Here is a 23,101-nt window from a genome sequence, read left to right on the forward strand (position 1 = left end):
GAGGTGGGTGTGTGATGATACATACATATGGGTCGACGCCTCGATCGATACTCCGCTTGGAATCAATCGAGTCCTGGATGTCTCTTCCTACGATACCTCCTGGTAGCAGCACACGGATCACCGGAAAGCCGTGCAAAGACAGACGCGATGAGACGAGGGGTGAAGAAAAGTCATTGGTGTCATTCTGTCACGTGTCACAGTATGCATATGAATAAAACTCGATATAGTGGTGAGATGATGATGCAGACAGAAACTGGGAGGGGAAGTGGAATGGAAAAAAGCTTGGGTCTCGAAGAATCAATCCGAGCTTCTTCTGGTGACGATGTCGGGGATGATGATGTCGATGATGATGATGATGATGATGATGATGATTTCCATGCTGGTCAGTCGGTGGTGATGACAATTCCCGGCCCAATGATGAATGCTTCAAACCTTACGACGTCATCGGCGTGTTTCGCCCGAGTGTCTAGTGTCTAGTGTGTCAGCTTCCATCAAGTGCCGCAACGGCCTTTTTTCTTCACCAGGTATTTGTTACTCGGTATGGAGCTGGAGGTTCGGTGGTGGAGAGGTCCGAGCTGAGCTGTCTGGCCGTCCAGTCTATCTGTCTGTCTGTCCGTCTGTCTGAAGGGAAGGAAACTGCCCATTTCTTGGTGATGGTGACTGCCGGGATTGCCAGTTCTGCCACGCTCACCACACCACACCACACCATACCACACCACGCCATTGATCCTCTCGCGCGCTTATCATCATCTCTTTTCCCTCCCAGCTCAAATACCCGATCGCCTCTCGCACTCTCTCCTCTTCCTTCTTCCTCATCAACCACAACGCCTCACATCCCTACGTGTACATTATCTCGTCGCCTCGTCAACTAACCCAACAGCAACACTCCACCAACAACAACAACAACAACACCGTCGCAATGGAAGGCAAGGGTTTGATCAACATCGTCGCGCGTGCGCTTCAGGTACGTCGAGAGTCCGATTTCCTTTTGCGCGACATTCATCCTCCACCATCGCGTCGCAATTTTTCGACACGACACATGCGCATCTGTGCGCATTTCGAAGATCGCATCGCGAACATGATGCGTGGACACTGCTGCATCCAGTCAAACGTATACCGCAAAAAAGACCCCGTCGCTAACGGTTTCGCTCATCCAACAGTTCCTGTGGACCCTGCTCGTCATGGCCATCACCGGTAACATGATCCACAGCTCATGGTCCGGCACCAACAGCGCCCCCAGCATCATCAACTACACCATGTTCTGCGCCGTCTGGGCCATGCTCACCCTCTTCTACCTCATCCCGGCCACCGTCAAGGACTCTTTCCAGATCCACGCCGCTCTGCCTTTCGCCCTCGACGTCTTGAACACCGTCTTCTGGTTCTGCGCCGCCGTTGCCTTTGCCGCCAAGCTCGGCGCCCACAGCTGCTCCGATGTCGTAAGTCCTGCCGACGAACTGCGCGATTGCGCCTCAATTCAGATGGATCCGCTGACAATATTATTTCCTCAGGGATACGTTATGTCCAACGAAGTCACCTCCAGCGCCCCCAACATGGAGAAACAGTGCCGTGAGGGCCAGGCCGTCACCGCCTTCCTCTGGTTCGGTTTCGCCGCCTTTGCCGTCTCTACCGCCCTCACTGGCCTCGGTGGCCTCGGTGGTGGCTCCTCCCGCCGCGTCGCCCGTGGCCCCCAGATGAGCAAGGTTTAAATCATCCCCTACCAACAAACATTCGATGCGATTATGCGACGCGTGTGACGATGAAAGGACTCGAATTGGGATCCGTTCTTCTGCGACGGCTTCACACACCCCACACATGGTCGTTTTGCCTCTCCACTCGAGAGCATGACGCACTGTCGCGGTGTCAGGATATACGAGCCGGAAGGATGGACCTCGGTCCGTGATGATGACGAACGGAGTACATGAGAGAAAGATCGAGCGAGCTGTAACGATAGCTCCTCCTCCCACTTCGCCCCGCGAGGTACGAGAGGTTGATGCGACATCTCGTCTTTGTCTTTGAATTGTTTTTTTGTTGCTGTTTTTCTAATGTCTATTATGCGATGTGTTGTGTGGAGTGGATGGGAAGATTTACATGATAACCACTGAGAGAGCTCGAGAGAGTGAGAAGCAAAAGAAAATCTAATGTTTTAATGTCTTCATTTGGTCTTTGTGTGTGTCCTGCCATCCTTGTCGTCGTGTCGATTTGTTTGACTCATCTGGTCACCTTTGACCATCCCATCACCAAATCGTAGGCGATTTCCAGTCACATCCGCTCTTTACCACCAGAACGTCTGGCTGAATTGTGTATATATTGAGCTTGTGGAAATATGGTATTTGCGGAGAGATCTTACACACACGCTCCACCCACTCACCCAGGAAAACAGACCACCCATCAGATCTAGACCGCACGCGTAGGATGAAGGTTCCCAAGATGAGGCGTATTCCTATTCGGTGATCCATCCATGCGTCCATGTATCCATCCATCAGCGGCGCGCGCGCCACACAACCTGCTGCAATGGGAAGTAAACGGGTATGCAATATGCAATGCAAGACTGGCCGGCTCCGCCCGCCGAGGTTAAATCTCTCTTCTTGCTTGGTTTCGGCTTGAGCCGCTATCACAGCAGCGATCGGGGAATGACGTCGAGTTCGTTATGCTCCCTTCTTTCGACGGGGTCTCTTCTCCTCGAGGGGATATCGATTATGTACCTCTTTCTGCGGGTCTTTCCAGATCATCTGGCTTAGAGCACCCCAGATGCCTCAGATGCCTTTTTCTTTTTAATGGGTGTGAATGTGAATAAAGCAAAAAGGCGGAGAAAGAGACCTGTCTCTTCCCCGGCCGGAGGTTCAAGGCTGGTGGAGCTTCTTCCTTTCCCTCGCGCGCGGACCAGGGCCGCTGCAGACAGTGCGGTGTGATGACACTCCCGCTACGTCACACACGCTCGCGGTCCATGTCATTATGATCGTTGGATCTCCACACAAGCAAATGCCATTTCTTCTCTCGCCTTTCGTTGCATGCAGCTTTCCTTCCGCGCTCTGTAATAATGATGGTGATCATAGATTAGATCGACGAGACCACGGTGTAATAATGACTACAACAGGGTCTTGCATCTCAGTAACGACCTCCCCGCCGCCGTGAAGCCGGTCGCGTGTTTCGATTGTCCCTAGAACCGATCCCTCGGCCCTGGAAATCCACGCGCGCTCCGTCCTGGGGCATTCGCGAGAACATCGTTGTTATGACATCTTCACGATTCGTCTCCGCCAATTCCGTCGGCGTAGTCTCGGTCGCGTGAGGGAGATCCTTTTGGCGTGGTTGTCCATCCTGCCTGGCGCTGTGCTGCAATCCTCTCATTCTCCCAATCCGGTCATCCTTTCCTGGTCCACCGCAACAGGCACTTGACCGTACTCTCGATTTTCCAGCCTGTCTCTTTGACCTCCGATCGCAACTTTGTTGGTGGTGGTTCTTAGAGTGACCGCCGATTCCAAACATTTCGCCATACACGACACATACACGCAATAGACGACAATCAACACATTCATGAGCGTACCGACCAGCAATTACATCCGCTTCTAAAGCGCAAGTAAGACCGCCAAACGTGGCCAACTTCACTCCCGGCTACGATGATGTCGTCGCCTTTGGAAAACAGTCAGGGACCCTCGCCGGCATTGTTACGCGATTCTGACGGCCGACCCATCATCCCTATCACGCCACTCGCGGGGATCGATTTTGGCGCGCATCTGAGTGACCGCCCGAAACTCTCAACCGACCAACCTTCCTCGCAACCGGAATCTTCGTATTTCATCGCACACCCGAAGGAGTCAGAGCAAGACAAAGCGGCGACCGAAGAAGTCGAGGAGTGTCAAGATGATGTCGAGGAAGCGGAGAATCAGAGACATGGGGTCGCAGCAGGAGACAAGCGGGACACGACGCAGGGGACAAACGACCGCTCCAAAGATCCGCTTGAGACACCGCCCATCGCATCGCTTCATCGAGTGCGTACAGCACCCGCACCGTCCGCCTCGAGGGCGCGTTTGTCGCGTTCGCGCAGTAGCTTCATGCACAAGGTGCGCCGACCCAGCAACAGCCCGTATTCATACACATTCGACCCGATGTATTCTTCTTCATCAGACAGCAGCTCCGACGATGACACGGAGGATGAGACCGATGTGCGCCAAGCACAGAAAGGCGCCCAAGCACCCCGCAAGAGACCACAGATATTACCACGTTCGAGCGACCATGAGGACCAGGCAGATCGCAAGCGCGCCCAACGCGGACAATCATATTCGCGTTTCAAAATGGCCAACAAAGACTTTCAGAGCAGCGGAAAGGTTTCAAAGAGAGACGGGAGATTGAACATCTCCATCAATGAGACGGCCAACAATGGATATCTCGCGAGAGCACTGGGTCAGAGCCTGCGACATCATCTGGACCTCCCCAATGCGAAGAAGTCGAGCAAGCAACAGCGCTACGCCGGCGACAATGCGAAATCGTCGAAAGGCGCCGTCGGGACGGATGCGGATGCTGTGGCCGCCTCGTCACAAGAGGACGCGCCTCGACCTCGCCTGAATATTGTCATCATCATCATCGGCAGTCGAGGCGATATTCAACCGTTCATAAGGATCGGGCAGATCTTGAAGCAAGACCATGGGCATCATGTCCGGTTGGCGACGCACGCTACTTTTCGCGATTTCGTCGAAGAGGCTGGATTGGAATTCTTCAGCATCGGCGGTAACCCATCAGAACTCATGGCCTTCATGGTCAGGAACCCCGGCCTGATCCCATCACTGTCGACCATCCGAGAAGGCGAAGTTGCTCGCCGGCGAGAGGCCATGGGGTTGATGTTCGAGGGCATGTGGCGCGCCTGCACTAACATACGCGATGGCGAGACGGACGAGCATAACCTCAAACTCATGAACCAAGACCACCCCTTCGTCGCCGACGCCGTCATCGCCAACCCGCCATCGATGGCGCCACCGCACATCGTGGAGCGCCTGGGCATTCCTCTTTTCATGGCTTTCACTTTCCCATACACCCCGACCCAGCATTTCCCCCACCCCCTCGCCAACATCCGGCCGGGCCGCTCAAACGTCGATACGAGCTACGTCAATTTCATGTCATACCCCCTCGTGGAAATGATGACATGGCAAGGACTGGGCGATGTCGTCAACCGATTCCGCGCCAAAACTCTCCGGTTGGAACCCGTCAGCGCACTCTGGGCCCCTGGCGCGCTGTACCGCATGAAGGTCCCCTACACGTACATGTGGAGCCCCGGTCTGATCCCGAAACCCAGCGATTGGGGCCCGGAGATTGACATTACGGGGTTCGTCTTTCTCGACCTGGCGTCCAATTTCAAACCTCCCCAGGATTTGGCCGACTTCCTCGCGGCGGGCCCGCCGCCGGTGTATATCGGGTTCGGCAGCATTGTCGTCGATGATCCGGCCGAGTTCACCAAGATGATCTTCGAGGCGGCGAAACTGGCCGGCGTGCGGGCGCTGGTGAACAAAGGCTGGGGTGGTCTCGGCGACGGCGATGATGTCCAGGTCCCGGACAACGTCTTCATGCTGGAGAACACGCCGCACGACTGGCTGTTTCCCAAGGTCGCGGCGGTCGTTCATCATGGTGGAGCGGGGACCACAGCCATCGGGCTGAAGTGCGGAAAACCCACGATGATTGTGCCGTTCTTTGGCGATCAGCCGTTCTGGGGAGCCGAAGTGGCGAAACATCAGGCCGGTGCTCTGGAATGCATCCCTTATAAGAAATTGACGGTCGATCGTCTCGCGGAGGGCATCAAACAGTGCTTGACGGAAGAGGCACAGGTCAATGCCAAGCGATTGGCGGAGGACATCAACGCAGAAGGCGATGGTGCCGCGAACGCAGTCGCGAGCTTCCACCGGAGCCTGCCATTCTCTGGCCCGAACAGCATGCGATGTTCCATCCTGGAGGATCGGGTTGCGGTCTGGCACGTCCGGGGCACCTCGCTACGTCTTTCGGCAGTCGCCGCAGAGATCCTCCTGCAGAAACGCAAGATCAAACGCCATGATCTCAAGCTCCTCCGACATTGTTCCTGGAACGACTTCGACGGACCTGGTGAGCCCATCACCGGAAGTGTCGCCGCCATCACGGATTCGGTCTTCGATATCGGGACCGGCGTGGGGATGGTCCCGTTGCGAGTGGCGAAACAGATCAGGAAGCAAAAGGCTCATGAGCATAAAAAGCGACAGGCGGCGATTCGCAAAGCTGAACATCGCCGGAAGAAGGATGCCGCTCGAGCAGCGGAGGCCAATGCCGAGCTTGAGCGGCAAAATGCCGAAAAGGCCAATGGGGACGCACATCCACCCGCCGAGAATGCGGAGCCGAGCGATTCGCGGCCTTCCATCCAACGCGAGCAGACGGCATCGACCCAACTCTCCGTCATCTCCACCGAGGGCCCGGATGTACCACTACCCACCGCGATCGTGACCGAAGTCCGTTCCGGTCTGAGGAAATCTGCCATCGCTCTTCTCACCATGCCTAACGACCTCCATCTCGCCGTCGCCCAAGGCTTCCACAACGCCCCGCGCCTTTGGGGCGATGCCACCGTCCGGAAACCAACGCGCATCACGGGGATCAAATCCGGCCTCATCGCGGCCCGTCGCGAATTCGTCTACGGCGTCTACGACGGCTTCACAGGCGTCGTCACCCAGCCCATCGGCGGATGGCGCGATGCCTCCGCAAGTCGCGCAATCGCGCAATCCGAAGTCGCCGACGGCGATCGGATGCTCGAGAAGCCAGCCGGGGCCGGCCTCGCACGCAAACTCGGCGGCTTCGGCACCGGCATCGCCAAAGGCCTCGGCGGCCTCGTGGTCAAGAACGTCTCGGCCATCATCACCCCGCCGGCGTATTTCAGCAAGGGCGTGCTCGTGTGGACCGGCAAGAGGATGGAGGGCGAGGGCACGAAGAAATTCCTCCGCCGCAGCCATTTCACCGTCGGCTTCGTCGAGCTCCTGGACCTGAGGAACGCGGCGGCGGCGAACCCCGCGGAGAAGGAGAAGCTCCAGAAGACCCTGGCGAAGGTCGGCGAGCGATGGAAGGCGCTCTACGTGGTCGACAAGCCGGAAAAGGGGCAGAAAAGCAAGAATGCCCCTTCTTCTTCTTCTGCCGCAGCCGCGGCGGAGAAGAAACGCACCCGCAGTTCCAGCCGCCCGCGGATCGAGCCGAAGGATCGGCACAAATCGGGGACGATGCCGCTCCGTTCATCCAAGGACGAACGAGACGCTCTCACCCCGACTCCCACAAAGGAAGCCCGATCGACGGACCTCGACGGCACGGCCACGAAGGATGCCATCGCACCGGTCACCAAGGCCGACGCCAAGAACCTCGCCGTCCACAACGACGACTCCCGTACCGCGGACGGAAGCGGCGTGGGAGGCAAAGGCCACCTCGACCCCCTCGTCCCTCCTGCCTCTTCAGCTCGTCATCCCGACTCCCTGCAGGCCCCGCACGACGTCCGCGAGCGCGACGACCTCCCCAGCGACACCACCCTCGCCTCTCCCGCCGACGAAGAGCGCCAGGACGACAACGACGACGACGACGCCGAGGATCACAAAAAGGACTCCGATGACATGGAGAATCCCACCACCACCACCACCACCTCCACGGTAGCCCCGACGAATCTCCAAAAGGTCGCGACCTCGCCACACTTGGAGAAGACTACCTCCCTGACGCGCGATTTCGCAAATAAGAAACTGGACGGGGAGCAGGAGAAGAACGGGGCTAGTGGGAAGAAGGAGAAGAAGAAGTCGTTGAAGAAGAAGGAGAAAGAGGCCAACAAGATGGAAAACGGGATCAAACCACAGGGCGGATTCTCGCCTAGGGCGATGATGAAGGGGACGAGGTTTGGGAGGAGAGCTGGGGGAGAGGTGGAGGTTGTTTGAGATGGGAGGATCTTTCTCACCTTTTGGGCCGGGTTTCATTTGATTGTTTGTGATATCCCTTTGCGTTGATCAGAGAATTAGTTGTACATACAGTAATGGATACTCGCGTTATCGCGACCACTTGAGATAATAAGTGCATACATGGCGTGCGCCTACATCTTCGCCTGACTCCTCTGAGATGACCGAGATGTCTTCCTCGGAGTCGAGGTACCGAAGAAGGTCGACATTGGCCACGAGCCATGTGGGGTTGATGGACTGTGATTCTCTCATTTCGTGTGACTCTTCCACGACCCGAAGTTGTCCCCTGGGAGCCGAGTTCCTTGACAGAAGGAGGGCATTGGCGGCCATTGGCGGCCATTGGCGACGGAACATGTGGACCGTGAACGCCGTCACGTTCCATCCGCCCGTCGGGGTCTCAGTCACCGCTTCACTCCGCGCATGTGCGTTCTGGAGTCTTCCACCTTATCCACCATGGGAAGATTTGTCAACCGCATAGAACATGACAGAGAAACAGAGGTGCAATTAGCCGAAACCCCTTCCACACCGACCATCACATGATGACCCGGAGGATAAGGCCCGGAGCGTGCCGAACGAACACATCCACCATCGTTCGCCCCAAGCAGTCCAAAGGCGAAAACCCGTGCCCTTTTCTTCTTCCCACGTGCTGCTGCTACATCCCACCTGCATACCGTCCCGTCCATGCGAGGCCATGCCCATCCACCCATCTGCCACGATGCTTCCTCGCCGGTTCCGACCTGGCTGAACATCGGCGGGAAATAACAACAACAACGACAACGACAACAACAACGCTTCGGCGATGATTTCCTCAAACAGACATCTGAAATCCGGGGACAGGGACTGGCGGGTGCGCCGAATCGAAATCTCCCTGCTCCATTCTCGAACTCTGCTCCGTTCCATTCGTCCGCTTGGGCTTGCGGGCCTGCGGGTCTACGAGGCTTGTCTCTGTTGTGTTGTGTTGTGTTGTGTTGTGTTGTGCGGTCTGGATCGGTCACGTCCGTCTCCGGCTCTATCTTCATTTTTTAAACACCCATCTATCTAGTGCAATTGCGGGGGGCCAGCGCAGGACCGCACCTACACACAAGCGCAAGCGCTGTTTCTTCTGGGGGAGATACTGCACTTCCCCGGCCTGTGCGCGCCCGATACTGCTAGTGACCGACCCCGGATTCCTGGAGGGAGTTGTCGCAGCACAGTGCACACACACACACACACAGGCCAGATGCAGCCGCAATTCAGAGTTTCCCCAATGACGTCCCGGTGAAATCCCGCAGTACACCCGCTTGGAGCGATAGCCGGCGCATCGGGTCGTATCAGGTGTTGTGTTGCTTGCTTCTGTTGCTACCGCTCCGTGCAGATGGTACTTTGAAGAGAGAATCGATACATGTACAGTTGGGAGATAAGGGTCGAGGGACATCCTCTGCTTTTTGGCTTTTCGTTCGTCCCATTGCTGCGCGCCCTGATTTTCGTTTCTGTCCTCTAACTCCGGTCGAGCACGCCAACCGTCCTCCGGAATCGCCGGTCCTCCGATATACATCTCTCGACCGTCGCCGCAATGGGCTCCCAGAGCGGCAGCAGCTCCACCAACAACCTTTCCTCAGAGAACGAGAAAGGCCTCGGGCAGACCCGCCATGAAGACCTCGACGACCCGGACGCCGGCCTGAGCGACGCCGAGCGCGCCGCCATCGACAAGAAGCTCCTCCGCAAACTCGACATGAAGCTCATCCCCTGGCTCACGCTGCTCTACCTCGTCTCCTTCCTGGACCGGACCAACATCGGAAACGCCAAGATCGACGGCCTGATCCCGGATCTGAAAATGACCGACGGCCAATACAGCGCTTCGCTGTCCATCTTCTTCGTCTCATATGCCCTCTTCGAGCCGCTCACCAACGTCCTCCTCAAGCGCCTGAAGCCGAGCGTCTTCATCCCGGCCATCATGCTCGCCTGGGGAGTCGTCATGACCCTGATGGGCATCGTGTACAATTTCGAGGGACTCGCCGCGGCGCGCTTCTTCCTGGGCGTGGCCGAGGCGGGGCTCTTCCCTGGTGTCAACTATTACCTTTCTTGTTGGTACAAGCGTTCGGAGATTGGCAAACGGGTATGTTTCTTCCTTCCCCGATCGCAGTGTTGGTTCCATGGATGATTCCGGGCTCCTCTGAAATGTTGCTGACTTGAGAGGGAAAATTAGTCTGCAATCTTCTTCAGTGCTGCGGCCTTGGCGGGATCCTTCGGAGGCTTGCTCGCGGCGGCCATTGCGAAGATGACGGGGATCGGAGGCCTCAAGGGCTGGCAGTGGATTTTCATTCTGGAGGGTTTGGCGACCGTCATCATCGGAATCGTCAGTTTCTGGATGGTCCACGATTTCCCGGATGACGCCAAGTTCCTTTCCAAGGAGGATCGTTACCGGGTCATCCGCCGGCTGCGTCAAGACAAACAGAGCAGTGCTGAACATGAAGACTTCAAGATGGCGTACTTCTGGGCGTCAGTCAAGGACTGGAAGACGTACGCCTTCGCCCTCATCTACACTGGCGCTGTGATGCCTCTTTACGCCTTCTCGCTCTTTGTGAGTGTTCTAATATCAATTTCGATCGCCATGATAAATCCGCTAACTTGTCCAATGGCAGATCCCTTCAATCATCAAAGCTCTGGGCTACACCAGCACCACCGCCAACTTGCTCTCGGTCCCGCCTTACGCGGTCGCAGCGGTAGTCACCATCACCGTCGGTTTCCTCGCGGACAAAGCCCGTCACCGCGGTTCTTTCAACATCGGCATCTCGATCATCGGCATCGTCGGCTTCGCCATGCTCCTCGGAAGCCGGAACGCCCAAATCCAATACGCCGGGACATTCCTCGGCGCGGTCGGCATCTTCCCCTGCATTTCCAACATCATCTCCTGGGCCGCCAACAACACCGAAGGCGTCTACAAGCGCGGCGTGACCCTCGGCTTTGTCATCGGTTTCGTAAGTCTCCGTCCCCAGAACAGCGACGTCCACAAAATCGTCGGGGAGAATCGCTCGTCTAACATTTCCCTTTTCCTTCGCAGGGCAACCTCAACGGCGTCGTCGCCTCGAACATCTATCTCGCCCGCGAGGCCACCACGGGCTATACCACCGGCCACGCCGTCATCCTCGGGTACATGTGCGGCCTGCTCTGCATCGGCAGCATCATCACGCACTTCGCCCTCGCGGCCGAGAACCGGAAACGTCTGGCGGGTAAACGCGACGACAGACTGGTGGGCAAGTCGAGCTCCGAGGTGGAACTGCTGGGTGATCGGAGGCCGGATTTCGTTTACACCACTTGATGGGGAATCATCTCGGATCTGGTCTCGGATAGAAATATGATTGGATGTGATTTACGGCTGTGATGCAACGTCCTCTTTCTTTGTGGTGAAAGTGAGTGTTTGGTGGGAAGTATGGGACGGAAATGTTGTGAAGTGAGAAGGCGATCATGCACAGGTAGGATTGTTTCGTCTCGGTGTGTTCAGCACGTGGTCATTTCTTGACCATTGTGTGATGCTGTGGTTCACAGGCATGATCACGCAATCGGGGATAACCCTAATCAAACATTCACTTTTCTCGGTCGCCATTCAATGGTGAACAAGATTTACACACTTCACATTGTCACGAGAATGACGCGCACACACACACACAGATGGACAGCATAACACTGCGGGTTTATATTTTTAACCGCTCATGATGCATTTTCCAAAGTATTTGCTTTTCTCCTCGTCCTTCCTGGCTTCCTTCTCATGCTACAGAACTTCATGGGAAGGGAGCACCGCAGTCGTGGATGTGGAGGGTGTTACCAATCACATCGTTGGTGTAGGTGACGTGGGCGTAGTTGATGAAGATGTCATTGCGTTGACCAAGGTCGCAGTTCTGTCCGCCCCGTTAGCCTTTTGCTTTTGGTCTCATCATCACTCAGGCGAGATGCGTCAACTTACAGTGTTCTCACCGGTGGCGGGTGGTGCGCACAACACGGTCGTCGCGGCGGTGTTGTTGTATCCGGTGGCCTTTTGCCAGTACTCGTTTCCGTGGTGAGTGAAGCCCAGGAACGCCGGGGGCACTTGCGGGACACCGTCGTTGGAGTGGGTCACACGGAAGTAGTTGGCGAAGGGGACAAATTTGAAGAGGTAGGTGCTGAAGGCCGAGTTGCCGTTGCGAGGCTCGCCGAAGGTGTAGGTGGCGGCAATCTTGATACCGCGAGCGCCGAGAGCAACGGTTCCAAGGGATGCAAGGGCGCCTCCGAGAGAGTGACCGGTCAGGACGAGAGAGTAGCCTGGGTTCGCGGCGATGGCGGAGTTGACCGCCGAGAGGACTTGTGCGCCAATGCCGTTGTAGACCTTTTGGAAGCCGGTGTGAACGTTGCATCCTGAGCAGCTGGTTCCGGCGATGGTCAACGCGGTCGAACCGAAGTCGAGATCGGAGTCCCAGTTCTGCGGGGTGTAGGTTCCACGGAATGAGAGAACGATCTGTTTCGCAGAGTCCCAACGGAACAGTGTGGCGTGTCCATCGGTGGGGGCATCGTTGATGTAGTTCAAGACGACTGAGCCATTGGGAGGAGTTGCGCAGGTGGACGCGTATGAAGCACGGGCGAATCGTGTGTATTGCACAATATTATCCCATGTTCCTTGAGTGACTGCGAAGTAACGCTCAGTACGAATTTCTGCGACATGGTCATTTGCATGGTATACTCACTGGCTGATTGAGCAGCGACTTGACCTGCTGCGAGGAGAATCGCGGCGACAACTGATGAGGAACGCATATTGAAAGCAACCTTTGATATTGGTAAGAAATCAAAGAAGAGTGGGTTACGCGAGAAATCAGAAAGAGGATATTTGGAGATCTATCGAGGAACTACCTGACTTCCATCTCGGCGATATGAGGCGGTTGCTAGTCCGGCCATTACACATGTCAATGTGCGTTAAGCATCAAGATCGCTCGGGAATTTTGACGCCGAAGCCTAGGTTTGACGGTTGAGCGGCCAGATTTGCGGGGGTATGGCACCCTCGTGGCGCCCCAAACTGTCAAAATTTGAGGCTAAACCCACTCTTTCCCCTCAAACTTACCAGGAACAGCCACGCCACACCTCCACCAACGGTCGGGGTACGTCTGATCGACAGGTCCGCTGCGTAATAGCAACCTTGGAAGGTTTTCATGTGGGATCGTCTGCGAGCAATACCACCATCCAGCCGAGCTTGAAATGCCGAGCACAACGTCGCGAGTGAGATCGGAGTTCTCGAGTTTGTTTCCTGACCTTTGGATCGTTTCCAAGGCTTCTTGACGCATCCAATTCTCAACATCCATCAACCTCATATCGACGAAAATGCGTGCCTTCAGCGTTGCCCTCTCGCTGGTCCTCAGCTCTGCTGCTCTGATCGCAGCAGCAGATGTTGATGTCGTTATCTCAGCCCTCAACACATTGAACGCCGACTTGAAGACACTCGACACCGACCTCAACAAAGTCAAGGCCGGCATCTTTGGCATTCGGGATGCCTTGCAAGCCAGCGTCGACACCACGGTAGTCGACAACGACATTATTGCCGCGAACACCGCCGTTGCGAACGCCGCCAAGTTCAGCGCCTCCGACTCGGCACGCATCATCACCGTCGTCGACGCGCTCGCAGCTCAATCCAACAAGACCATAACCACCACTATCAAGCAGGCGCCCGCCTTTGGTGGCCTGGCCCCTGTTGTGCTCGCAAGCCTGTACCAATTGAAGACCGACAGCAACACTCTCGGATTCAACTTCGCCTTCAAGCTCGACCAGTCTGCCATTAACCAGGGTGTCATCGATTTGACGGTAATCCAGCAAGGGTTCGCTGCAGCTATTGTCGCGTATGGAGGAACGAGTGAGTACTACTTCGTGACGGTCTTTTGACATCGACGCTGACTTCAATGGTGCAGACTAAATTTAAGATTGATAAATGATGAAAAGTTTTTATGTGGGCATAACAGATGTTGTTTGACGTGAAAGGGTAGCGGTAGTAGATATTCAGACATTCATCCGTTTCTTGTCCACAACGCAAATAATGTTTCCCACGACATGCCGCAGTGACATTTTGTCTCGTATCGTAGAGTGCTTAGAACGCTAGTCTCTTCTCATGACGAGATAGCTCACTTTCGCTCACACATAGCATAGTTCAAGAAAGACTGGCTCGAAGGTATTTCCTCCAACCTCATCCCCTTCAACAGACAGCAACCCTAACGAGAACAATTCTGACGTCAGATCCATCTCTGGATTGCAGCCAATCACAGATGTTTCGCAGTGTCGGTAGTGACCAACAGCGAACATTCTCGAACGTATTCAATCGTGTCTTGAGAACGCTCGCAAGAGTTTTGAAACCTTAGACTTCATAAACCAACATGCCGGACAAAGATGCCAGCACCCCGCGGGTGTTCCTCATGCGCCATGGAGAAACCGAATGGACCATCAATGGCCGATACACGGGCAAGTCGGATATTTCAATGACGGCCCACGGCGAGCATGAAATCATCGGCACAGGCGAGACAGTGTACGGACCTGGCAAATTAATCGATCCCGCCAAAGTGGCCAAGGTCTGGCTCTCGCCGCGAAAGCGTGCGATCAAGACCTATGAATTGTTATCGGGTAAGACGGATGGTTACGAGATCACGGAAAGCCTGGCCGAATGGGATTACGGGTGAGTTGAATTTTGAAATCCAGAGGTAGCGAGACAGTGCCCAAGAAACAACCGGGGAAGATTTATCATAGATGGGCACGTGTTTCTCATGTGCAAACAAAAACAACTCCTACATTGCCGGGCAGATGGCTGATCACATTGGCTGCTTCATAGTCTTTATGATGGCCTGAAGACCAACGAGATCCGCGAGCTTCGAGCTTCCCATGGCCTGGACAAGGAACGAAGCTGGGATATCTGGCGCGACGGCTGCGAGGAAGGAGAGACCCCCGCCCAAGTCACTGCTCGGATCGATCAATTGATTGCCGAGATTCGGGCTCTGCAGGCACCTCACATGAAGGATGATGCTCCGAAGGATGTCATCCTCGTTGCACATGGTCATCTCACCCGTGCTTTCGCGAAACGCTGGCTAGGATATGACATGTCTTTTCCTCTCAGCCTGATGATGCAACCTGGCGGTGTCGGTATTCTGAGCTATCAGCATCATAACATCGATGAGCCGGCGCTGTTGCTTGGAATCGGGTTTCCGAAACAGGAATGACGATGGAGAGATTCCGCATAACATGTTTTTGGCCATTAGCATAGCAGAAACCTTTCGAGACTATCCTATGTATGCATATCTCAATGTGCACCTGCATGCTGTGAAATATGCAAATACAGAAATACATTGCAAGCATTGTGAGGTCTCTCGCGGACGGGTTGAAGTCGAGAGGTGACGATGTTACAAAAGCAGAGGCGCCCTTCTGATGCACGATGCTCGTCCATCACATCGGCTTTTGTTGTAAAATTTCTCACTGGAAACGAACTCAGGTTGAGCACAAAGCTTGTTGAGAATGATGATAATCCCGGTACTATACACCTGCGTGTTGCTGCCATCCTGCGTAGCTGCCCAGCGTCATTAGGAGGTGTTCGCCGCGTGTGTCCGAGGAAAGTCTAGCGCCAAATTTTAAGGGTACTGGCGCAGAAGTTGGAAACGCTGTGAGGTCGTCGAATGCCCATTCGAAATCGCTCATCATCCTTCCTGTCACAATCATCAACTTCAACGGCGCATCGCCGCTCGTCATCATCCATCACATTTCGCAGTATCGCATCGTCTGATGGCTTCCGCAAGGAACGCGACGGCTGCGGTCAGCGATGCCGCCGACTCGGCAGCAGCAGCTAGTTCTTCATTTTTAGATCGTCTCTCGACATGGTACTCCGAGAACAAGGTCGTCGCGTGGACAATTGCCGGCGCTTCGATCGTCGCCATCGGTGGAACCATATACGTTCTCTCACAGCCACCGCGGACACAGGATGCTGAGAAAAAAACAAAGAAAGATCGTCGGAAAGCAGCAAAGAAGGCACCAGAACCGGCCGAGGTGAAGCCCGAGCCAGAAGCCGCGCCCAAGCCTGCCTCAGTGGAAGTCGCCGAAGAGCTCCCCGTCGTCACCGAGGACTCCGTTGGTCAATTGTCTGAGCAAGAACGAAAAGATTATGCCGCCAAGCTCAAGGCCGCTGGAAACAAAGCCTACGGCAGCAAAGAATACAACCGTGCCATCGAACTGTACAGCCAAGCCATCATGTGCAAAGCCGACCCCGTCTTCTACTCAAACCGTGCTGCTTGCTGGAATGCGATGAGCAACTGGGAGAAGGTCATCGAGGATACCACTGCCGCTATCAACCTGGACAACGAATACGTAAAAGCCCTGAACCGCCGCGCCAATGCCTACGAGCAGGAAGGTCGCTACAGTGAAGCGCTTCTCGACTACACTGCCAGCTGCATCATTGATCAATTCCGCAATGAGGGCTCCGCTCAGGCTGTCGAACGCCTCCTCAAGAAGGTTGCCGAGACTAAAGCAAAGGCAATTCTCGAAAGCAAGGCCAAGAAGCTCCCGTCTCCCACGTTCATCTCCAACTACCTGCAATCATTCCGCTCCAAGGATCTTCCTGCCGACATCGACGAGACCGCCGACCTCCCCGTAGACAGTGGCCGATACAATCTCCGCAAAGGACTCCTCGCCATCCGACACCGCACCAGCGAAGGCTACCTCGAGGCCGCCGAAAGCTTCGACCGGGCAGTTGAGCAGGGTGATTTGGATAAACATGAAGCTTTGGCATACAACATGCGCGGTACCTTCCGCTACCTCAAGGGCGAGGCGGAGGGCGCTTTGGAGGATTTGAACAAGTCAATCGAATTGGACAAGACCATGGTGCAGAGCTACGTCAAGCGTGCAAGCATGCATCTTGAAGGAGGTATGTCATAGCAAGTGCGTTGCCACGAAGTGCAAGGACAAGGACTGACAGAAAGATTCTAGGTGCTCGCGAAAACGCCGCCAACGACTTCGAACTCGCCAACAGCCACAACCCTGATGACCCTGACATCTACTACCACCGTGCCCAACTTCACTTCATCTTGTCCGAGTTCAGTCTCGCCGCTACCGATTACCAGAAATCAATCGATCTTGACACTTCTTTCATCTTCTCACATATCCAGCTTGGTGTGACCCAATACAAGATGGGTTCGATCGCGAGCAGCATGGCAACTTTCCGCCGCTGCATCAAGAACTTTGGCGACAAGAGCGATGTCTACAACTACTACGGCGAGCTGTTGCTCGACCAGCAAAAGTACCAGGAGGCCGTCGAGAAGTTCGAGACTGCCGTGGAGATGGAGCGCAAGGGTGTTGGTGAGCGTGGTGGTGGAATGAACGTCTTGCCATTGATCAACAAGGCCCTGGCTCTCTTCCAATGGAAGCAAGACTTCAGTGCCGCCGAGGAACTCTGCCAAAAGGCTCTCATCAGTATGTTCACTCTCTCACGTCATGGACGAGAATCGTAAAGCTGACCTATATGACAGTCGACCCTGAGTGCGACATTGCAGTGGCCACGATGGCTCAGCTTTTGCTTCAACAAGGCAAGGTTACCGAAGCCCTCACTTACTTCGAGCGTGCCGCTGAGCTGTCCCGGACTGAGGGCGAAATCATCAACGCCCTTTCATACGCCGAGGCCACGAGGACGCAACTCGAAGTGCAAGAGAAGTACCCCCAACTGCAGGCCAAGCTACAAGCAGGTATGGGCGCCATGGGAGGTGCGCCGATGAGATGATGTGGGTGATGACATATCTGTCTGCCACCGGAGTTCTAATACACGACATGGTTTAAGTTCCTTTCGCGGACGTTCGCTGTCCTGTATTTCAATAATTAGTGTTGGGTTTGAGGACGTTCACTGGCAGACTTTTCCTGCTATCATCAATCTGTATTGTACGTATTCCTGGTGTCGGCTAGGCATGGGATGCCTCTTGTCGACTTGGAATACCTGTATAATATCTACAAATATTCATTCTTTTCTGATGATCGAGGGCTCAGTACTTCCAGAGTGGTCGCGGATAACAATCACCTCGCGTCCTGAGTTACGTATGATGAAATGCTGGGCTGTGGAGTGTTTTCTCGTGAATTGACGCCACGATCGCCCGCTGAAGACCTAAAAACAACGACAGCCCCCTTTCTGATAATCTACGTACTCAGCCTTGAACATCAAAGTTGTCAACACCACGGGCACAATTATATTCATCACCCTCAGCAATGGATCATTATAGCACTACGCGACTGAAACTTCTCCAAGCGGATTTTCTCATTGGTATCCCGAACGACACATTATGTCTTCATCGTAATGTCATCCTCATACAAAAGTTTCGACCATTAGGGTGGGCCAAAATCAACGACGTAACTCTGCCTTACATCAACAACGATGATGCTATCACTACGTATGATGATGTGAAGTATACACAAGAGATGGGATATATCGGTGGTCGTTCGGATTGACGAGTAGTAGTGCTCTGTAGCACGAGGGTGACTGGCGAATGCTTCAGAGCGTACCTAAGTAAGCACGAGAGTACTTCTCTTTCACTCTCATTGGAAACACTTTTCATTCTCTCTCTTGAACTATATTCGCATACATTCGGAAGTCGACTTTACAACTTCATTACTCTGGCCATCCATCCAGCATCAACAATGTCTTCCGAGCAAACTCCCCTCGAGATCGCCGCCCAGCCGGAGCGCGACCTCAACTCCCGCGAGGCCAAAGTCGGCGCCTCCAAGCCGAGCGATAGCGGTACGTGTACAACTTCGTCACAGATTGGACGTTGGGAACGGATTAACCAGAACCAATCACTAACATTCCCAAAGCCAACGAGTCCGGCATCGACGCCAACGTCATCAACAAATTTCCCGGCTCGACCGTGACCTACGGCTCGGCAGCCTCAGGAGCCGGTGACAACCCTGAGATTCCCGAGGAGGAAGGTGGAAGCCTCAATCCACGGACCGGACAGTGAGTCTCTTTACCCTGTGCAACTGCAACAATCAACGACCCAATGACTCGATCGAGACATTCACACATACAAGGAATTGATTAGCTAACACGAACCTCGTGATTGAGACCTACCAAGGCCCGCGACTTTGAGGGCGAAGGCGGCCTAGAGGAGAAGGCGGCGAAGTATGTCCAGGACCAGCCCGGCAACGATGATGTCCGGGAGAACATCCGCAACTAGAACGTGAAATTCTAGCAGCAGCTTTGTGGACGAGGAATGAAGTCAGAAGAGAGATTATGCGTCCTCACCTAACGTGACGATACCCATGCTGCTCATGATCAATGACGAGCTGCGGCGAGAGCTGGAACAGGAGAAGGCATGGAGAAATGGACATCAGGTAAATTGATCGCGTGATCTCGATGTTCAAATGCAACAGGATGGTTCTGTCATGTGTGATCAGTGGGCATCAGGTCAATCCAACGCCACGGAAAGACACGTTGACAAAGTTCGTACCGATTTTCACAAGCAAAAGAAGACACAAGATTCGTAAATTCCCATTCATTCGCCCACTGCCAGAGTGAGACATTTTCAAAAAAACCTCCCGTCTACTCCAATGATTCCGTTCCCTTGTTCAATCATTCGTACATCAAAGTCATCATACATTTCCTTCTATTGGGTAATAAAAAAGCAAAAGACCTAGAATTTTGCAATCCGTCTATCTTTTTCAAATTCATCAACTCCTTGGTGCCCCACAATTCTTTTCTGAAGACGTGAAACCATAATCAATAATAACTGTTGCGATCTCGATGGCTTCTCACAGGGACAAAAGTCGGTGGACCAGGCGCTGCGCCATTTGGACCGGTACTTCCGCCGCGATTTCGGCTGGGACCGAGGTCGATTGCCGAAATCTCCCGGGAAAGCGCATCGTGAGAAGAACCTTGTGCGATCTGCTGCTGGACTGGCGCAGATGAGTAGTCATAGGATGAAACTGGTCGTTGTTGGTACATGTTGGGATCGGACTGTGGGTGCGCGTGGCGATCGTAGTGTTGAGTTTGGTGTTGTTGTGGTGAGCGGTTGTCATACTGGTGATCGTATTGTCGTGCAGGCGCCTGATCGTAGTTCTGCTGCTGTTGGTACTGCGGTTGTGGTGGCGGATGGTGATACGCTGGCGAGGATGACGGTTGTGGGTGGGCGTGCGGGGAGTGACTATGAGGCAGAGGCGAGCGGCGGTCTTGATGCAGCTGCATTTGATTTTGAGCGGGCTGTGACTCCATGGGGACTTTGGGCGGTCTCATGGGTGGTGCACCAGAGTTAGCACCATATTCATCAGGTCCCGAGCCCTGGTAATGTCGGTCATACTGTTGCGGGCTCTGCTGCTGCTGCTGCTCATAAGGATTAGGAACAGGTGCAAAGTTTGAATGTCTATCCCGAGAAGACACTTCGATGGCAGAATGCCTGTGATCTGGCGGAGGCCCAGCACGCTTGAACAGACGATTACGCGTCGAATTGTCCTGAAACACATCATTGTGCCCAGGACTTGCCGCTGGCGAGGAGTCTGGACCTCCGGAACGATCCTTCATTCGAATGTTGACGACGGTGTCTTTGGAAAGTCTAGCACCAGACCCTGGCTGTGCCGCGCGTGGACCGAACTCACGATCTCGTCCCAGCCCATATGTCTTAGTAGGTGTGTTCTTTTTCTCGGGCTCGGGAGCCCAGGACCCGACAGGTAGATGATCAGAGGGGTCAATCTCCTGCCCGTGCCAACCTACGATCGGGGTTGGGTCATCAGCACCAGGTTTGGGCAAGCTTGGTTGATGGTGATCATAGCTGTCTGGCGAATATGGAATAGCAGGAGATGTTGAGAAGGACGGACGAGGAGAAACCGACTTGCGGATGGGTGTGGCATGATTCGGAGTGCGTTGCGAGGTTGAAAGCGGACTTTGATCGGAAGACTCGAACGCGCGCACAGGAAATTGCATACTATATGTGCTCGGTCGCTGTCTGGAAGTGGATGGCGGTGCCGAAGTCGGTGCTGAGACGGGAGCGGGAGCCGGCGCTGGAGAAATAGCTCTAGGCTTGACTATCGGAGCCACTTCCCGTTGGTGATCTGGATGCTGGTATGCTCGCTGTCCATCTGCGGACTGATCTTGCTGCGGCCTCGTGCCAGGGTACGTAGCATGGTGGACTGGCCGCTGAACCTCCTGGGATAATGGATGCGGTCTCGGCGGTGTACTGTACGGATCTGCCATGCTAAGACGCTGCGGTCCAGCTTTCGCCGGGGGAGTCCGACCGTATGGCGAAGGCGCTTGTGGCGATTGGTACACTGGGCTGTTGTCGTAACTTTGTTGATTTGGCGAGGGATGGTAGCTGTCATACGATTGTCCTCCATATTGCTGGTTCCGCGGAGGAGGGGTCTGTTGGTATTCATATTCAGGCTCGGCGATTGGAAGAGGGGAGGGACTGCGAGCGTACTGCTGTCTTCCGTCGTTTGGTGCTGTGGAGTACCGTGAAGGTGTCGTGGTGTGTGGATGCGCGTGACTGTGGTGAGGCACGGAAGGAGATGCGTGAACGTGCACCGGAGGTGGCGGGGGTGCTGCAGCAGCATGCTGCTCAGGGTAGTGGTTTCCATCACTTTGCGGGTAGCCATAAGCATCCACTTCTTCTGGTATGTATGATCCCCTTCGCTGATCCGTAGGCTGATGCTGATAATCCATGTTTGGCACTGATGCAGCGTGATCTCTCGATGGAGCATACTCGGCCTCTTGCCGATGATCTTCGAAGTGCCCCGTTGGCACCGCAGGTGCTGAATGAGTATGCGGAAGGTTCGTGTGACTTTGTGGTCTCGGCTGGGGTGCATGCTGCGCATGGTATGGTTGTTGCGTAGGTTGCTGAGCATATCGCGGCTGCTGAGGAAGTGACGCCCGTTGCCGCTGGCTGGGAGGTAATTGGGGCAGGAAGTCAGGCTCAGCACCACGAGGATCCGCTTCGAAGGACGCCGGCTCCATGTAACCATGTTGTGCTTCATGCGAAGGTGCAGCATGAGCTTGCTCCCACGATGTATGTGGCACAGGTTGAAACTGCTGAGGTCGTGGCGCCGGGTGAGCAGGTTGTTGCTGGTCTTGGGAACCGTAATGTGGGTTTGGTCCTGGCTGTGGAGCCGCAGGTGAATGACCGACAAGCGTATTGGACGAGTAAGGATAACTCAAAGAGTCTGGAGGAAGCGATTGCGCACGTTGGGGATTGGTGAGGTCTCGTGGGCCATGCTTTGCTCGCCCTGGAAGTGCTCGCTCTGGGATCACTACTGGGGTTGTACTGGGGACGTTGGGATTCGTTGGCAATGGTCGTCTCTTCACCTTCGGCCCTGCTAATGTTCCATATGCCTCCCGAAGCTCGTCTGCCACCGACAGTACTTCCATCTTTTCCGGCTTCTGTCGTGTGTCGTAATATGTCAACTCCACTCTCAGCTCGCCAGCGTATTTCCCTTTGAAGGTAAGCGCTTGCCAAAGATCATTTTTTCCTCCTCCTGGTACGATGACTTCATTAAGATCAACCCAAGCTTCTCCTATCAGGTCGGTTCGCTTGTCTTCACTAAAGACCGAAATTTTGAGGTTGTAATAATCAGGCGAGTCATGGACGGTGAAGCGGAGCTCTTGATCCCTGTAGGGTTTATTATCGTCAGCCTGAGTTCTGTTGAGATATGATTCGCTGAAATAGCATACCATCGAGGTGTTTGTCCTCCACGTTTGTCCGTTTCGGTCTTTCGCGCTTCCTTTCCCAGCCGTGCAGCACAATAGCAATTCTGTTTGCCCATGGCCTTGCGGTTCGGAAGGTTCTTGCCTCGATCAACGATCAAAACCAGGGTGCCGATTTCTGGCCCGTCGATGCTCATGTCTGCAAAGATGCCCGCAGAGTGCTGACCACCACTGAGACTGGCCATCGCGGCCATGTTGGGTGAGCCGCGAAGTGCTTTGTGGTGAACAGTCCTTGTGTATGCTGGAAGTCGGTGTCAATCGCCGCAAGCATTGATTGTTGATAGGTGGTATAGTAGTGGGAGTGGTAGTTAAAGATACAAGGATTGAGTGCACAAGGATGTACTCCCCGAAGTGTTTATTATTATTCGCTTACCCAGGTACAAGAGTAGGGCTGCAGGTGGATCGCGTCCAGGACCTGGGGGTTTATTTGCGGGGCTGGAGCGTGTTGGTGTTGGTCTCACTGTATCAACATTGTGGCCGTGCACGC

The 23,101-nt window shown here is 54.6% G+C and overlaps 10 protein-coding genes across 10 annotated transcripts; 7 read left to right on the top strand and 3 right to left on the bottom strand.

Moving 5' to 3' along the window:
• Positions 1 to 919: 919 nt before the first annotated feature.
• Positions 920 to 1,706, top strand: K489DRAFT_408343 (uncharacterized protein; the record flags this gene model as incomplete). The annotated part of the gene is made up of 3 exons (XM_033607469.1): positions 920 to 964; positions 1,161 to 1,436; positions 1,509 to 1,706. 3 exons carry the CDS (start codon positions 920 to 922, stop codon positions 1,704 to 1,706), a joined length of 519 nt encoding a protein of 172 aa, XP_033462765.1.
• Positions 1,707 to 4,103: 2,397 nt separating this feature from the next.
• K489DRAFT_315103 (glycosyltransferase family 1 protein) lies at positions 4,104 to 6,992 on the top strand (the record flags this gene model as incomplete). Its single annotated transcript, XM_033601067.1, has 2 exons — positions 4,104 to 6,708; positions 6,766 to 6,992. Coding segments are annotated over 2 exons (2,832 nt in total), but the record flags the coding sequence as incomplete, so codon positions are not given.
• A 1,217-nt stretch (positions 6,993 to 8,209) lies between these two features.
• On the bottom strand, positions 8,210 to 8,928 carry K489DRAFT_167023 (uncharacterized protein). Its single transcript, XM_033599341.1, has one exon. The coding sequence runs from the start codon at positions 8,823 to 8,825 to the stop codon at positions 8,430 to 8,432; it is 396 nt and encodes a 131-aa protein (XP_033462767.1). The 5' UTR covers positions 8,826 to 8,928; the 3' UTR covers positions 8,210 to 8,429.
• Positions 8,929 to 9,209: 281 nt separating this feature from the next.
• K489DRAFT_378274 (putative MFS transporter) lies at positions 9,210 to 11,568 on the top strand. Its single transcript, XM_033604372.1, has 4 exons — positions 9,210 to 10,020; positions 10,111 to 10,485; positions 10,547 to 10,882; positions 10,966 to 11,568. Exons 1-4 carry the CDS (start codon positions 9,478 to 9,480, stop codon positions 11,221 to 11,223), a joined length of 1,512 nt encoding a protein of 503 aa, XP_033462768.1. The 5' UTR covers positions 9,210 to 9,477; the 3' UTR covers positions 11,224 to 11,568.
• A 33-nt stretch (positions 11,569 to 11,601) lies between these two features.
• On the bottom strand, positions 11,602 to 12,823 carry K489DRAFT_167071 (alpha/beta-hydrolase). Its single transcript, XM_033599342.1, has 3 exons — positions 12,620 to 12,823; positions 11,866 to 12,560; positions 11,602 to 11,800 (listed from the first exon to the last, which is right to left on the bottom strand). Exons 1-3 carry the CDS (start codon positions 12,684 to 12,686, stop codon positions 11,684 to 11,686), a joined length of 879 nt encoding a protein of 292 aa, XP_033462769.1. The 5' UTR covers positions 12,687 to 12,823; the 3' UTR covers positions 11,602 to 11,683.
• Positions 12,824 to 13,000: 177 nt separating this feature from the next.
• K489DRAFT_378275 (uncharacterized protein) lies at positions 13,001 to 13,948 on the top strand. The gene is made up of 2 exons (XM_033604373.1): positions 13,001 to 13,773; positions 13,829 to 13,948. The coding sequence occupies exons 1-2, from the start codon at positions 13,248 to 13,250 to the stop codon at positions 13,831 to 13,833; spliced, it is 531 nt and encodes a 176-aa protein (XP_033462770.1). The 5' UTR covers positions 13,001 to 13,247; the 3' UTR covers positions 13,834 to 13,948.
• Positions 13,949 to 14,117: 169 nt separating this feature from the next.
• On the top strand, positions 14,118 to 15,297 carry K489DRAFT_378276 (phosphoglycerate mutase-like protein). The gene is made up of 2 exons (XM_033604374.1): positions 14,118 to 14,583; positions 14,737 to 15,297. The coding sequence occupies exons 1-2, from the start codon at positions 14,288 to 14,290 to the stop codon at positions 15,119 to 15,121; spliced, it is 681 nt and encodes a 226-aa protein (XP_033462771.1). The 5' UTR covers positions 14,118 to 14,287; the 3' UTR covers positions 15,122 to 15,297.
• Positions 15,298 to 15,630: 333 nt separating this feature from the next.
• K489DRAFT_393406 (TPR-like protein) lies at positions 15,631 to 17,832 on the top strand. The gene is made up of 3 exons (XM_033606775.1): positions 15,631 to 16,812; positions 16,875 to 17,357; positions 17,414 to 17,832. The coding sequence occupies exons 1-3, from the start codon at positions 15,678 to 15,680 to the stop codon at positions 17,659 to 17,661; spliced, it is 1,866 nt and encodes a 621-aa protein (XP_033462772.1). The 5' UTR covers positions 15,631 to 15,677; the 3' UTR covers positions 17,662 to 17,832.
• A 252-nt stretch (positions 17,833 to 18,084) lies between these two features.
• On the top strand, positions 18,085 to 19,444 carry K489DRAFT_429940 (uncharacterized protein). The gene is made up of 3 exons (XM_033608393.1): positions 18,085 to 18,666; positions 18,741 to 18,882; positions 18,991 to 19,444. The coding sequence occupies exons 1-3, from the start codon at positions 18,567 to 18,569 to the stop codon at positions 19,100 to 19,102; spliced, it is 354 nt and encodes a 117-aa protein (XP_033462773.1). The 5' UTR covers positions 18,085 to 18,566; the 3' UTR covers positions 19,103 to 19,444.
• K489DRAFT_393407 (uncharacterized protein) lies at positions 19,276 to 23,027 on the bottom strand. The gene is made up of 2 exons (XM_033606776.1): positions 22,582 to 23,027; positions 19,276 to 22,519 (listed from the first exon to the last, which is right to left on the bottom strand). Exons 1-2 carry the CDS (start codon positions 22,806 to 22,808, stop codon positions 19,645 to 19,647), a joined length of 3,102 nt encoding a protein of 1,033 aa, XP_033462774.1. The 5' UTR covers positions 22,809 to 23,027; the 3' UTR covers positions 19,276 to 19,644.
• Positions 23,028 to 23,101: the final 74 nt, after the last annotated feature.

The sequence above is a fragment of the Dissoconium aciculare genome, assembly GCF_010015565.1.
Source record: "Dissoconium aciculare CBS 342.82 unplaced genomic scaffold K489scaffold_3, whole genome shotgun sequence".
In the NCBI taxonomy this organism is placed as follows: domain Eukaryota; kingdom Fungi; phylum Ascomycota; class Dothideomycetes; order Mycosphaerellales; family Dissoconiaceae; genus Dissoconium; species Dissoconium aciculare.

Excerpts from the sequence above, each read along its gene's own strand:
- K489DRAFT_378274 (XM_033604372.1), top strand. The coding sequence starts at position 9,478 with ATGGGCTCCCAGAGCGGCAGCAGCTCCACCAACAACCTTTCCTCAGAG. Across the intron at positions 10,486-10,546 it reads TTTACGCCTTCTCGCTCTTT|ATCCCTTCAATCATCAAAGC; the intron begins GTGAGTGTTCTA and ends GTCCAATGGCAG. Across the intron at positions 10,883-10,965 it reads TCGGCTTTGTCATCGGTTTC|GGCAACCTCAACGGCGTCGT; the intron begins GTAAGTCTCCGT and ends TTTCCTTCGCAG.
- K489DRAFT_429940 (XM_033608393.1), top strand. The coding sequence starts at position 18,567 with ATGTCTTCCGAGCAAACTCCCCTCGAGATCGCCGCCCAGCCGGAGCGC. Across the intron at positions 18,667-18,740 it reads CTCCAAGCCGAGCGATAGCG|CCAACGAGTCCGGCATCGAC; the intron begins GTACGTGTACAA and ends ACATTCCCAAAG. Across the intron at positions 18,883-18,990 it reads CTCAATCCACGGACCGGACA|ACCTACCAAGGCCCGCGACT; the intron begins GTGAGTCTCTTT and ends CTCGTGATTGAG.
- K489DRAFT_393407 (XM_033606776.1), bottom strand. The coding sequence starts at position 22,808 with ATGGCCGCGATGGCCAGTCTCAGTGGTGGTCAGCACTCTGCGGGCATC. Across the intron at positions 22,520-22,581 it reads GGAGGACAAACACCTCGATG|GGATCAAGAGCTCCGCTTCA; the intron begins GTATGCTATTTC and ends TAAACCCTACAG.
- K489DRAFT_393406 (XM_033606775.1), top strand. The coding sequence starts at position 15,678 with ATGGCTTCCGCAAGGAACGCGACGGCTGCGGTCAGCGATGCCGCCGAC. Across the intron at positions 16,813-16,874 it reads AAGCATGCATCTTGAAGGAG|GTGCTCGCGAAAACGCCGCC; the intron begins GTATGTCATAGC and ends GAAAGATTCTAG. Across the intron at positions 17,358-17,413 it reads CTGCCAAAAGGCTCTCATCA|TCGACCCTGAGTGCGACATT; the intron begins GTATGTTCACTC and ends CCTATATGACAG.
- K489DRAFT_167023 (XM_033599341.1), bottom strand. The coding sequence starts at position 8,825 with ATGGAACGGAGCAGAGTTCGAGAATGGAGCAGGGAGATTTCGATTCGG.
- K489DRAFT_167071 (XM_033599342.1), bottom strand. The coding sequence starts at position 12,686 with ATGCGTTCCTCATCAGTTGTCGCCGCGATTCTCCTCGCAGCAGGTCAA. Across the intron at positions 12,561-12,619 it reads AGTCGCTGCTCAATCAGCCA|TCACTCAAGGAACATGGGAT; the intron begins GTGAGTATACCA and ends GTTACTTCGCAG. Across the intron at positions 11,801-11,865 it reads CCGCCACCGGTGAGAACACT|AACTGCGACCTTGGTCAACG; the intron begins GTAAGTTGACGC and ends CGGGGCGGACAG.
- K489DRAFT_378275 (XM_033604373.1), top strand. The coding sequence starts at position 13,248 with ATGCGTGCCTTCAGCGTTGCCCTCTCGCTGGTCCTCAGCTCTGCTGCT.
- K489DRAFT_378276 (XM_033604374.1), top strand. The coding sequence starts at position 14,288 with ATGCCGGACAAAGATGCCAGCACCCCGCGGGTGTTCCTCATGCGCCAT. Across the intron at positions 14,584-14,736 it reads CTGGCCGAATGGGATTACGG|TCTTTATGATGGCCTGAAGA; the intron begins GTGAGTTGAATT and ends GCTGCTTCATAG.